The sequence below is a fragment of the Numenius arquata genome, chromosome 10, assembly GCF_964106895.1.
Source record: "Numenius arquata chromosome 10, bNumArq3.hap1.1, whole genome shotgun sequence".
NCBI classification, from domain to species: domain Eukaryota; kingdom Metazoa; phylum Chordata; class Aves; order Charadriiformes; family Scolopacidae; genus Numenius; species Numenius arquata.
Genome location: NC_133585.1, coordinates 34,344,681 through 34,358,661, shown reverse-complemented (window position 1 = coordinate 34,358,661; position 13,981 = coordinate 34,344,681). Strand labels below are relative to the sequence as shown.

General features: G+C 42.6%; 1 protein-coding gene across 2 annotated transcripts in view; it reads left to right on the top strand.

The window, feature by feature from the left end:
* The first annotated feature begins 3,871 nt into the window (after positions 1-3,871).
* Positions 3,872-13,981, top strand: part of LARP1B (La ribonucleoprotein 1B) — a 35,126-nt gene continuing 25,016 nt past the window's right edge. The window contains exons 1-5 of one of the 2 annotated variants that reach the window (XM_074154963.1): positions 3,872-4,114; positions 4,373-4,377; positions 10,477-10,493; positions 12,013-12,074; positions 13,158-13,217. In XM_074154963.1, coding sequence (XP_074011064.1) covers positions 3,872-4,114; positions 4,373-4,377; positions 10,477-10,493; positions 12,013-12,074; positions 13,158-13,217 — 387 coding nt within the window. The remainder of the gene's footprint in view (positions 4,115-4,372; positions 4,378-10,476; positions 10,494-12,012; positions 12,075-13,157; positions 13,218-13,981) is intronic. The other variant, XM_074154964.1, reaches the window with a different exon arrangement.

Here is a 13,981-nt window from a genome sequence, read left to right as displayed (position 1 = left end):
AAATGTAAAGTAGCTCGTAACAATTGTTATTCTCTTGGTTTCATGTCGTGTAAACCAGCCTCTTTTTCAAAGATGAGTATTTTAAATACTGTGCCCTGAAAGGAAAAAGTGCTGCGACTTTTGCCCAGGAAGCCTGACTGGCCCTGCTAGAAAGTATCAAGAGGCATGATACAAAGCGGACAGAGAAGTTTTGAGTGGACAAAATGTGAACATCCACAAATTTGGGTGGACAAATAAGTCTCAGGCAACTGTCAAAGCTTTTGGTATACTTTTCAGGCCCAGTCCATCCAAAATGGACAGGAAGCCTTCTACTACCGCGAAGTCAGCAAAACAAGTATGTACAAAAACTTCTCAAGCTGCCATGTTACTGGTCACCTTTACTGGTTTTTTGCTCTCTCCCCCCTCTTCCATCCCCCTCCCAGTTAACTCTTAACCAGTTTCCTGCTTTCTTCCTGGTCTATTGAGGTTCCTGCGCTGCGGTGTCACAGTGTTCCTGAAGTCCTGACTGGCTTCCACGCCTGCTTCCTTGTCTTCTAGCGCTTGTAGGAGAAAAAGAGGAAACAGGAGGCTAATCCCTGTCTTACCAGTGACTTAGGTAGGGCCTCTGTACTTTCGTATCACTCTAACCTCTGCTTAACTTCTTTATTTGGTTTGGGAAACCAAATAAAAGATGTGAAAATGGTTTTGAATGGGTAGTGTGAGTGATACTTCTGTTTTTGGGAATGTAGGTTTAAACATGTATAGATATTGCCCTTTTTCCCTGACAAAATTATTAGTAAGAATATTTCCCTCCATTTCAAATAAATTTGTCACTGCAATATGCAACTGGCATGTCCTTGATTAGTAAATTTATTGCATCTGAAAAAATCAAGTTCTTAGTTGCAAAGAAAAATGCTTCTGAGAGTTTGAAGATTTGCTTTAATTTTAATTAAGCTACCTTTTTTTTTTTTTCTCTTTCTTGGTATAAATGTAAAATGAAGAAAGAATACGTGCCACTTTCTGTAGAAAAAGTGCTTAAAAGCAATAGTAAATTTTTTTTCTATTTATGAAAAGAGAAATTCCTCCCTTATTACCAATGTTCGAAGCTTTAAACCTGCAATTACAAAAACATGCATTAAAGTATCCATGTGGTTTGCTTACAGCAGCGTAACAATTGCGGTAGATGTTTTTCAAGCCTTGACCACAAATGGTCAATTACTTCCAAATATCTTGAACAAAGCAGCAAGCGCCTTGGGGGGTTTCTTCTTTGAGGTAGACCTTGGCCCCCACCAGGTGATGTGATCTCATCACACCTGACTCGATGGTGGCGCTCTGCTTGAGCAGAAGACGTCCAGAGCCACTTCTAGGGTGGGGACAGGTGAAGTGCTGTAGAAGATGGCCTCTGTTCTTCTGAGCTGCTGCTGGACCCGCAGTTTCAGAATAACTCTAGAAATGCTTCTGTGCCTGAAGAGGTATGAGCTGGGGGGGGGGGGGGGGGTGATTGTTGGGTTTTTGGTGGGTTTGTGGGTTTCTTTTCTGATTAAGGGGTAAACCTGCGTACAATCTCATTGAAGCAAAGAATAACATTACTCCAACAACTGGAAATCTGGTTACTTGTGACACTATTTAAAAAAAAAATATTTTACTAGCTTTACAAAAGCCTATTTAAGAATTTGCTTAGTTTGTTAGAGAGATGTTGGCTGGTTTTTTGGAAGACATTTTATAAGAAAGGGAGCAAAAGAGAGTCACTTGAGAGACGGAACACAAGGAATCAGAGAGGAGAGGGTGTCTCAAGGTGTAACCATGGAGAGTTATGGGAGCACGGGGAGGCTGCGAAGAGGGCAAGGGGTGATGAATTTCAGGCTGGAGTGGCTTTCCTCACGCTGTGACCAGAGTGCTCCTGGGGTGACGCAGCGGCAGAAGTGCAGGTAGAACCCCCTCATTATTAACCCGTGGTACAAGTGCTCCTGTGCTGTGGCAAGATGACTTCTGGGGGATCTTTGGCAGAAAGCAGAAAGGTAGAGGAGACACGGTGTGAACAGCGAAGGTACCAGTCTGGCGCGGTGCTTCGCTGACAGGTGATTCCCTCGCTCCTTGGACCCTGGTGGGTTCTCACCTCCCCCTTGAAGGCCTTCTCTAGGCTTTGCTGAACCAGAGAAGTCCCCTTCCCTTCCACCACACATGTTCATCCTCATTCTGAGACCCTTGTTGAACAAGTATGGGAAAGCCGAAAATAAAGTATAAATTAGGATATAAATGTAGGGTCCTGCACCTGGGGAGGAAGAACCCCAGCACCAATATAGGTTAGGATGGATCTTCTGGAAAGCACTACTGAGGAGAAGGATCTGGGAGTCCTGGTGGATAGCAAACTTTCCATGAGCCAGCAATGTGCCCTTGTTGCCAAGAGGGCCATTGGGATCCTGGGCTGCATAGGGAAGACTGTGGCCAGTAGGTGGAGGGAGGTCATTCTCCCCCTCTACTCTGCACTGATCAGGCCACAACTGGAATACTGCATCCAGTTCTGGGCTCCCCAGTTCAAGAGAGACGGGGAATTACTGGAGAGAGTCCAGCGTAGGGCGATTAAGATGATTAAGGGATTGGAGCACCTCCCTTATGAGGAAAGGCTCAAAGAGCTCTGGCTCTTTAGCCTGGAGAAGAGAAGGCTGAGGGGAGACCTTATCTGTGTTTACAAGTACCTAAAGGGTGGGTTGAAGGATGATGGAGCCGGACTCTTTTCAGTGGTTCCCAGTGATAGGACGAGGGGCAACGGGCACAAGCTGGAATGCAGGAAGTTCCATTCAAATATGAGGAGAAACTTCTTTCTGGTGAGGGGGACAGCCCTGGAACAGGCTGCCCAGGGCGGTTGTGGAGTCCCCTTCTCTGGAGATTTTCAAGACCTGCCTTGATGTGGTCCTGAGTAACATGCTCTGGGCAATCCTGCTTTGGCGGGGGAGTTGGACTAGATGATCTCTAGAGATCCCTTCCAGCTCTGACAATTCCATACATTAAGTATCTCAAGTAAGCGTTACTTGAGAGCTTAAACTGTCCTTAATTGGGTGTGTCAGTACAGGAAAGCACCTTGTGCTTTCCTGCCGCCGTCACCTCCCTTTCCTTTCACACAGTGTTTCAGAGTAGCCTGCGTATTAAAAATAAAAATTAAAAAAAAATATCACTCATTCTAACAAGGTTTTCAAAACTTTAGAACAGCTGTCGAGCGCTTTATTTAGCACTTCTTTCAGTAGCAGTTTGTGTGTTTCCGGGGGTGCGCTTGGCGCTGTCCGCCGCTTGGGCACCAGCGTGGGCTTTTAATTATTTTTTTTTTTTTTTCTTTTTAATTAGTGCAAGCTCCTCAGCGCAAGGCCAGAGAGGAGTACGTCACTAAAAAAGGTGCTTATAAATAAATCATAAAGCTTTTTTTAACAGGGTTCCCCCGGCGCGTTACTTAAGCAGGTGCTGGGGGGGGGGGAGCGGCGCTTCCGCGGACGCGGAAAGGGGGGGGGGGGGGGGGCGGAGTGCGCTCGCGCCGCCGTGCTCGCGCGCGGCCGCTGTGAGGTCATAACGCACGGGAGTGCCCCCCCCGAGCTCCGCCCCTCCCCTCAGCTACGGCGGCCGCCGCCCGCGCACCTCCCCCCCCCCCCCCCCCCCCCTTCCCTCCACGCGGACCGGGCCGAGCGGGGCCGGCGGCCGGCGGGTCGCTCTCCCTCGCTTCCCCCCTCGCGGCAGCTTGGCTGAGGGGAAGGAGGGAGAGGGGGAGCGAGCGGCGCTGCGGGCCCGGCCGGGGGAGCCGACAGGGGAGCCCCGGCCGGTGGGGCGGTGCTGAGGGGAGGGAGGCGGCCCACCCCCTCCACCTCCTCCTCCTCCGCCTCGGCTCCCCCGCGGCGGGCGGCAGGGCATGTCCGCGGCGCAGGTGTCGGCGGTGCCCGCCGAGCTGAGGGCGGCTGAGGGCGGCGGCCCGGCGGTCAGCCGGCCCCGGGAGTCGGAGGAGGCCGCGGAGGAGGGCGGCCAGCAGCAGCGACGGCCGGCGGCGGTGGAAGCCCCGCCGCCCAAGGAGAACCCCTGGACGAGGCGCAGACCCGCGGGGGACAGTCCCTCGCCGCCCGCGGCCGACGGGCAGCTCGGCCCGCAGGACCCAGGTGCGGCGGCCGGGCCCGGCCCAGGGGAGGCTGTGTGTGGGGAGACGGCGGGCCGGGTGCTGGTTGGCCCGCGGTGGGGGGATTCTGGTTTAGTGGGGGTTGTTTTTGGGGGGTTTTATTTTAAAAACGAAAAGCGGCTGTTTCTCCCCGAGGGGGCAGGGGCCGGCCGGCGGTGCGGCTCCGCGGGAGCCCAGCCGGGCGCTCCGGCTTTTGACATACATGGGCAGAGGAGGGAAGCGAGAGATGGGACGGGGGGGGAGGGAGGGTCCGGCTGCCCCGCCCGGTTCGGGGCGGGAGGGGGGCGACGACATGGGGACAGGATTGGGGTCCCGGGGGTTGTAAATGATCACCCCCGGTCTGGGGAACGGGGCGGGGGGGTTGGTGGCCTCCGGCGAGCTCCGCATGGCGCTGGGCTCCGGTGCTGGCAAATAGGGGCGGTGAGCTGCTTGCCTCACTTTGCTTTTCCTTAGAAATATCGCCAAATCCCGTTTGCTTTACCGCCGGTCTTCTTTGCCTAATTACATAGTAAGGCCTTCTGTATGATCCGTTACTTGGTTGTGCTTTCCAGAAGGTTTGGATTGCGGAGGCTTTAAATGTTAACAGAAGTTGTCAGTTTGCTTGCTCTCGGGATCCAAACTGTTTATGTGGAAAGAGACGGAGAGAGAGTAGCCGTGGTATAATTTTCTGGCCTTTAATCACTACACATAAGCTACAGCTACTTTATAGGCTCCATACCAACTTGAAGACTTGACTTGAAATTGCCAGGCTTTAAGCTTAGGCTAGCAAAGCGTTCCTAGAAGTGAGCAGCAGCTTGGAGTATTGTTCTTGGCTGGAAGTAAACTGCTGACCTCAAAATACGTATTTCAGCCTGTGTTTCCTGAGAATTTAAATCTCAGCACTTGCTCCTGAAGGCACCTGACGAACCTTTTTGTGATCTCACAGTCACTTTTATCCTTGAATTAAATATGTACTTCCTTCACAAAGAGAAATATATAATTTATAGTTTCAAGTATACAGGTCATGCAAGCAGAGGAGCTCTCCAGACCACAAAATCTCTACTTAGCTGAAGGTCAGACCTTTTGGCAACATATATAGCCACCTTTATCATCTCAACTGTTTTGTTTGCATGTACTCATGCACTCCTAAATGCCTGTTTATGTATATGTTCTACAGTACGGCTTGCAGGGCAGCAGCTTGTGGCCTTGTCCATACATGAAAGAGAACTTGTCACTCATTTGGCTTGCAGTGGCTGTAATAATAATGGTACATCAGAAGCGTTTGGAAAACTTCCATTGTTGCATTAGCACCTCGTGCTTCACCTTCTGTAAAGTTTACTTTTCCACTTAAGATAAAACACAAACAGTTGTTGAAGAAAGGAGAAGAGAGAGAGGAGGCAGCGAGTTCATACACTGTGCACATTATATACTTAATTTGATTATTTCGGAGAACTTTAAATCATTATTCTTGTGTAAAGGTTGTGCTTGCCCTTTATCAAATTAATATTAAAATGAGTAGTTGCACCGGAACATCTTTTTCAGTGGCAAGTGTATAATTTAGCAAATATGGGAGTTACTGCTGCTGGTAACGGCATTGGAGAAGAACACATACCAGGGTGCGTGTTTTGGGTTGGCCACCACCGAAAGCACCATCAAAGGAGCCACTGCTCTTTTCCTTGTCAAAAGCAAAGGAGCTGATCTTTCCTGTCTGAAGGAAAGAATTGCCATGTGGCTCCAACTGCAACAAGGGATGTATTTGGAAGTAACTAATTGCATGCTGGCAAAGCGAAATCACTCATACTAGGCCCTTATGAGTATAGTAGTATGGAAATTAGTCATGTGAAATAATAAGCAGATGAGCAGAAATCCTACTGGGATGGAATGTAAAACTGTCCGTGAAGAGGATAATAAAACGTAAAAGAATCTCGCATCAAAGTAGCGACTGGATCCTGTTTGACTTGTTGATCCTGGCTTAATTTGTTGAAAGTTTCCTGAGACACGCAGGTATGGTGTGTTCAGTGATAGTTACACGCTTGAGAAAATTGACCCCAGTCTGTCATCTTTTGACTTTCAGGTTAGCGTGGTATTACTTTGTAATAGAGGCAAACCTGACTCTTGTTACTGAAAGAAACTGTTAATGTCACCCTACACTAGAAGGAAAAAGTCATGTAAAAGGCTTAAATCTCTTGGCGAAAGAATTGTTGGCGAATTTCTTGGTGAAAGTGTTGTTCCTACGACCTATTATTTTTTTCTCTCAGATATGTTAGTAGGTTTAAATCATGTTATAGTAAACCAACACCTAGTGTAAACATATTTGAATTTTTCATGGTGTGTTTGTTACCACAGTTCATTGTATCTGACCAAGCCTTTTATTAAACTTGTCTTTTAAAGAGAATAGTTTCAGAATTACGCAGCTGCTTTTACATCCTAATCTGCATTTAACTCATGGAGAAAGACTTGTAGCAGTATGAAATTGCTAGTGAAGTTAAAAGGCTTCTGTCTAACCCCGGTGATGGTTAGCACGGGGAGTTAGCTTTAGCACAGGCTGTCAAATGATGAAAGGTCCTTCTGCCCTGTGTCTTCCTCCCCTTGCCTTCCCTTGTAGCGCCCAGCCAATATCTTGCATTAAGTCTTCAGTTCTTCAGGTTGAAGCTCCATGACAAAAAGGAGAGAAACAGTTGCGAGGAAGAAGCCCTGTATAATCTTGTAGATAATTTTTTACAAGGCAACAAGATAAGCTTTTTTCTAAGTTGAGCCAGCAACATGTGTCCATACGGAAGCTGCAGAACAACGCAGCGTTAGTCCTGCTTTTGTTGTCTTTCCTCTGAGTCTTGTTTTTCCTCAGCTACCCCTCAGAGCTGGACCCTCACGGAAGAAGCTAGTTACCCTTCCTCAGTATAAAGAATTTGTCCAGGATGGAGTCATCGAAATAATTTTATTACAGAAGTTCTCCCACCAATTTGATGAAACCTAAAGCGCTGCCCTTCTTGTAAGCTTGCGAAGGGGAATCTGAATGACAAGTTCTCTAGTCTTCATGTGATTTGCATAGCTGATGTGGGTCTCTAATGATTCACTAGATGATAATTCAGAAGTTTTTAATGAAATTTATGAAAGTATTCAATGAAGCAAAATACCTGTACTGCTTGAGTGGCTGAAGTGGGTTTGCTTCCTAGTGTGCTTGAATGATGCAGTTACTTAAAATGACTGCACACTTCAGCCTTTTATATTGTGCTCAGTTTGTCTGTCTTCGTTGCATTTATTTCTGGAAATCAAAGAACACCTTTTATCTGACTGGTATTTTGGTAGCAGAGCCAGTTCACTGTAGTGCTGTTGTATAAATTAATTTACTTCAGTCTGTTAGCAGACAGGTTGTAAAAGTACAGTTTAGTAAAGGTATACTGTGTTACTAGGAATAACAAGCTTTTGATTAGTAAATGGGTAAATGGTCTGATTATCAAACTTTTTTGGTTTATCTGAGGCAGATATTATCTTTAATTCTTAAGAATTCCCTGTGTGTTTGAATAGCAGCATTTAAAAATGAAGGATTATCAGAAAGTACAACATTGACAATTACCCCAACCCTGAAGGGATTAAGACATTATCTTTACAAACCTGCTGTCTGTATTTTAGTTGTATATAACCACATGTGTAATTGTGTATGGTAGGTTTTGTTTGTTTGTTTCTAAGCTGGAGACCTGTTATGAGAGAGAAATCCACCCTTGCTGCCTGGAGTCTAAAGCACAGCACTGCCTTGCTGCGCTCTGGCACGTGCTCCCATTAGACCGTGAAAGCTTTTGTAGAAATTGAGTCAGAGGTTGCAGAAGCTATGAAGAAGCTAAGAAAAAAATGAGATGAGAAATGCAGTGCAAGGAAAATAAATAGTAAAATGATTGATCAATCATGTATTACCCGCTCCCCACCTTTTGCTTGTTGTATTGAAAAACTGACTGGTTTTGAAGATATAAATAGGCGGAAGGATGCAGGTGTCATAACTCACTGCCTTGGTTAGTTGTTCAAATAGTGTGAAGAAGGTTAATCTAACGTAGTTTTGCTATAAAATGCCAGAACTATTGTAGGAAAGGATGTTAGCATAATTACTGTGGGTTTTTTATTTCCCAGAATCTTGGATCTAAATCCATCCTCTAGATTTAAATTATTATGTACTCCAAGGGTTTGTTTTGGCACATTTGCAAGACTTTCACACTTACCTGTTAAAACAATAGCTATAAGTATAGCTTACCTTGTTTAAAAATGGATTATACTGTGAAGTTTCAAACTGTGCATTGAAAGGAAAATGTACAAGTTAAACGAACATGTTCCACTGAAGTTTTGAAGATCTGTTCTTCTGGGTGATTTCAGCCACCTCCTGAAGCACTTCTGGTACTTACACAATGTTGTTCCTTCACTGAAGGAAATAACACGTGCAGTCCAAGCAAAAATAAAACTTGAATATTGTCTAGAAATCCTTACAGCATATACTGTGTTTGTATCAAAATCAGAATGTGTTCCACCTTTTATTGATAGGTTTTGCTTTCAGAAGAAATTAACAATGTCATCCCTCCTCTTCTAACACAACAAATTACTTGCTGACTAGTTATTTGCAGAACTTCAAGCCATCCATTCTGAAGTACTACTACTGAAAACATTATTTTCCTTGTAATCAATGGTACATTGTGATACATCTTTATGTGCAAACTTGGCTTCTCTTAATCTCTGCAGAGCATCCAGTCTGCTTTTCCTTTTCTGTTGCTGTTGTCCCAGAGGATTGCTGCTGCTGTATGTAGCACTTCCAAAGTTCATCTGTCACTTTTCAGAACTGTTGTCCCGTGTAGCTTGACGTACTGCACTTGGCATGTTTGCACACCCATGTCTTTCTGCAGAAAATATCTTGTGTTGGGATGTGGTGTATAAAGAGACTTGGAAGAACCATAATAAAAATGGCTTTGAAGGCCGAGTTCTGTTTTCATGTGGGTGACATCTTTACCGGATAGAGTTCAGTGACTGAAAGATAATCATTGGCAATTAAACTTCATCATCAGTGATTTTATATTTTTCCTCACCCCCGCAAAACTCAGCTGAAACCCAGCAAGTAAAGTAATTGAAGACAACTGAATTATTTTATCAACACAGCATACTGTTACTAAACTAAACTATCAACACAACATACTGTTACCTTGTAGCATATGACTGAATAAACCATTTTAATACAGTTAGGGTGGAATTAACATTAAGTTGAAATAGTTTCTTTGCAAGGGCTTGTTGAGTTCTGCTGGAGCAATGTACTAAGGATGCCATTTCTGGGTATTCAACACTATTACGTGATGTTGAAACCAACCACTGGGGTAATGTTAAGCATTGAGCTTTTATCTAAATGCGCTCTACAGTCAGTTTTGCCTGAACAGTGGCTCTAGGCCTGTCCATAACAACAAATGTGACCTGGGTACAACCTTTAAGTGAGCTGATATTTTGTTCTTTTACTCTTCTACCCTCAACATTATTTTTTTTCTTTTCCTTTATCTTCCCTTTCATGCTTCACACTAAAATCCAGCTCTCACATGATAAGCCCCAGAAAGCCCATCGTGAAAGATCAGTTAAATTTGGTTTTCAGCATGGCTCTTTTGGAGGGCCAGAAACTCTGTGGAGTTTTTTTCCACAGAGCAGGTAGGGAGGCACAGAGCGTAATGAGATCTCGAGCTTTTGAGTTCAGAAAGGGCATCGTCAACTATGTGGTGTGTTGCCTAATATTAATTTTCTTTTCATTTAGTGTGCAAGTGCATCTTCCAAGTCTTGGATTACTACATACAGATAAGAGAGATTCCTTAAAACAAGTTGGGTCTCATTCTACTCGATTCAGATAGCCTCTCCTGCCGCCTGGAATAATATCCCATGACTAAGATAGTGCAGAGACATAGAGTCTTTTATTTTTGAATCCCTTGCTACGCCCTGGTGACACACAGAGTAGAAGTTCTGGCGCAGCAGTCCTTCAGCAGCAATTTAAGTAAAAGTGCTGTGAGATGGAAAAAGGGCTTCAGTAAGGTAATTGAACAGCTAAAGAGAGAGGTGTGTTTACAGACTACTGGAGGACAAATGCTGTGGCCAGTCAGTTTACCTGTACAGGTAATTGGTAGTTTTGTTGGGAGAAAATTACAAATTTGTTTGCTACTCCACCTCTACAGCTGTTTGTCTTGTTTTGTAAAGGGCAATTAGTTTACTGTTGAATGACAGGTAAAAATTAGGATTGCACAGTCACCGTGTGTTTCTGAAAGCTCTCAGTCTAAAGTTAATTGAGGCTGGATAACACGAAAGATGCAGTTTGGGGGTGTGTGTTTTGTCTTTGTTTTAAAAAGCAGATCTGTAGGAGAGGAAAGAAACCTGCTGGTAAATGGTGTGGCAAAGGTCACAGGCCGATCAGGATTCACTGAATTCGCACGTCTGGCGTGATGTGTAAGTTGGATAGTGCAGTATTAATACAATTTACAGTGGAATATGGAGTATACATTAGTTTATGCATGTAACGCTTACAGTATATTCCGGGAAGCAGACAGAGAGGGTTTTCAGAGTCTCTGGGGCACGAGGGTGGGGTTCCCAGTGTGAAGCTGCGATAAGGAAGATTAGTCACTGGATGTGAAAGAGATAAGGGTTGAGGAGGTGATGTTATCCCTGTATGAAATAAATAATCCACTAGTGATTTCAGTCATGTTCAATGTTTCAAGCTTGTCTTGCAATAAAATACTGAATAAGAAGTTTTAAGGAGAGGTTGTGACCGCTTCTCTATGGGAAAATACACATTGAGAGAATAGAACCAGGGCCTAACAGAAGTTAAGAGGTGGTTTCCTCTGTTGCAATTCTAATCTCCCAAGAAAAATTGCCTGATATTACTGGGGTTTTTTCCCCTAAATTCCCAATGCAAAAAGTAGAACACAATTGAGATGGGTAGGGAAAAACTGCAAATAAGAAAATCAGATTCATATACAGAGGGTAATTGCACATGTATTAAAAGATGTAGTAAGTTTAAATAGACTTTTTTTTTTTATGTAGGTTACTGATCCTAGATTGTTAGGATATAATATTGCTCTATGTGTGTGAGAGAGTTATTTCCACTTTGTTTTATTAATGCCTGGCAGATATTACTGGTAGAAGTATAATGGAATGTTGCTCAGCAGATCAGGTGGGATTATTATCACTATAAAGTTTAGATCTTGACTCGGGATAATTCTGAAAATGTATAAGTGTCAGATTCGTTGCAAATGCTCATATTTATCATAACCATATCCGTTGTGGAATTTGAGCATTAAAATTTATTAGGCTTACTGTAGTTTTTATAGTCATTTTCTCTTCACCTTTCCTTCCTCTTTTTTTTTTTTTTTTTTTTATTACTTTGGCTTGATTATGAGCAATATGGCTAAATTTTATTTGGCATTTGAGTAATTGCTTATAAAAGGAAATGACTCGGAATTTGTGAATAAGTACTTCTATTTTTTTTTCATGCTTGCATAATGATAGATTTCATAAATTAATTTTTTCTTATTAAAAATAGAGTCTAATAGGGTAACATTTTTAATGTGTTTCAGGTGCTCATTTTCTTTGCTACTTCTTGGGTTAAAATACCAGCATTATGAGATAGTTTTGACTTTATAGCTGAGCAAATGCTTAAATACTGTGTTATACAGTATCCTGTACACCTGGTTTTCAAGATTATTTAAACTCATTAGGAATGAGAGTTTTTCAATGTCATGTACTATTAGTTACTTTATGGAAATGTTCATTGACTTTAATACCAAGGCCTCAAAAAAATTTTGGTGTAGTATGATAGATAGCTAAACAGAGTTCTTAAAGTTTACCTTCCTTCCTATTTTAAAGTACAGTCGAATTTTTCACCTGAAAATATTTTTCTTTCTTTTCAGAACTACAAAATTCCACTAAAGTTATAAAAGCAGCGAAACCCAGGACAAGAAAATGCAGCAAGGTTTGTATTTGCCAGAAGGACATTTGGCTATGAGTTACTGGACTTATTGTGTTAGAAGTCCCAGTTAATCTAACCTTTTAATTTAAACTGACATTTAGCTCAGCTGATAATGTGGTAGGAAAATAAAATAATTTCAAAGGAGTGTTTCTGGCTGTAAGTATTCATTATGGTAAATAGCCGATATTACAATATATCTTGCTGTCTTTTTATTTTAGAAGTTACAACCAGTGTTGTTATGTTTTGCCTTGGCAATGGTTAATCTTGAAGAGAGCGAAAAGTAAAAAAGGAAGGAAAATTTAAAATTAGAAGGGATGCTAAAGTGGTGTATGTATGAGGGATAAGGAATGGCACTTTTGTTTAAAAAAGCAATGGGATTATATGAAAACGTGATGGGGCTGCAAAGAAACAACATCATTTGAGCACAAGTGATGCTGCATGGGTTTTGGAAATCCTTTTTTTGCATATTATGTGATGTGTGTGCTTTATGTGCTGTTACAAAATTATCATTATGACAACAGGTGACACTGAATCCTTCTATTGAAAAATTGAGTTTCTAAAATTTTGTACAGCCACCCATTATAGGTTAGATAATACCTGTGCTCAAAGGTCTTCCAAAAACTAAGAGACTTTTAAGCAGTAGATACCTTTAAATCACATAGGAAGCTATGTGTAAGACAAAATTTAATATGACAATTTTTATGTGTGCTCAAAAGTCATAAGCCATTTATAATAGAATGTGGAAAATTTTACTTGCTTGCTCTCTTTTTTTTGGCTGTGCCCAATTAAAATATTCTTCATGAAGACATTCTTTAGACAGTCATACTAATTACAAGCTAAGATGTATTGGGCCTTGGTTTGGATGTAACTGCAATGAGTAGTTGTTTCTACAATTGATCATATTCTGTTTTCAAAAGTTGTATGTTTGTTTGTTTTTCTGTTGTATTTCTCAGTTTTTAAAAGTTGCTACTTCTAACAGTTCTGCTCAAAGCGGTAGTCTGGCCATCTGAGTGATGACTGACATCTTCCATGTATTAAAAAGGACTAAATCTAGGAAGTAGTATAAACTGTTTGTCATCTTTGCAGGCTGGTGATTTTGGTGATATCACAAACTGGCCGACACCAAGTGAAATAGCAAACAATGAAGTAAGTATCTTTTGTTATCTTCAGTACTTTTTTTTTTTTTTTTAAATCATATTGACTTCTCCACTTAATACCATTCCACCCAGAATGTGCTTTGGGTGTTTTGGGGTTTCAGCAGAATTTTTGTCTGAAATAATTCAGCAGAAATAATTCAGTTACTGGTCTGTGCTTAACTGTCTACACTGCTACTGGAATTTCGGAACCCTTTACAAGCCCACACACATACACTCCATTTATCATTAGTGGTGTGCCATGGACATGTAGGTATATTTACTGCACCATTTTAAAAGTTGTATTTCCCGTTTCTACTCGTTGGGAGGTTTATGCACACACCTTTGGGGTTGTGAACATGCTGCCCTCCCTCAGAATGCTTTGTGAAGGCTGTGTTAGGGCAACTCGGTTATCCTTGCCTTATTTACCCCTTGCTGGATCTTTAGTTAACATCTATTACAGCAAATTATCTTCCTTTTGCTTTATCTCAAGTGATAAGTGTATAATCTATCTTACATCTCATTTATGCTATTTAAAAGAACAGAGCAGAGATTATTGCAAGCTATGAGGTGCCGTTTCACTCTTTGCTTTAGATCTGCAGCACCCCTGTAATGCTTTTACTATATCCTTGGTGAGGGAAACCAGACAATTTGGGTTCAACAAAGTGCATTGCATAATTGAAAGTGTCCAAATGAAAACTGAAAAAGAGTATTAAGGTAGTTTGGCATGAATCATTAGTCCTGCCGGGGCTGAGTTTCTAACACCCTCCCTTCTCA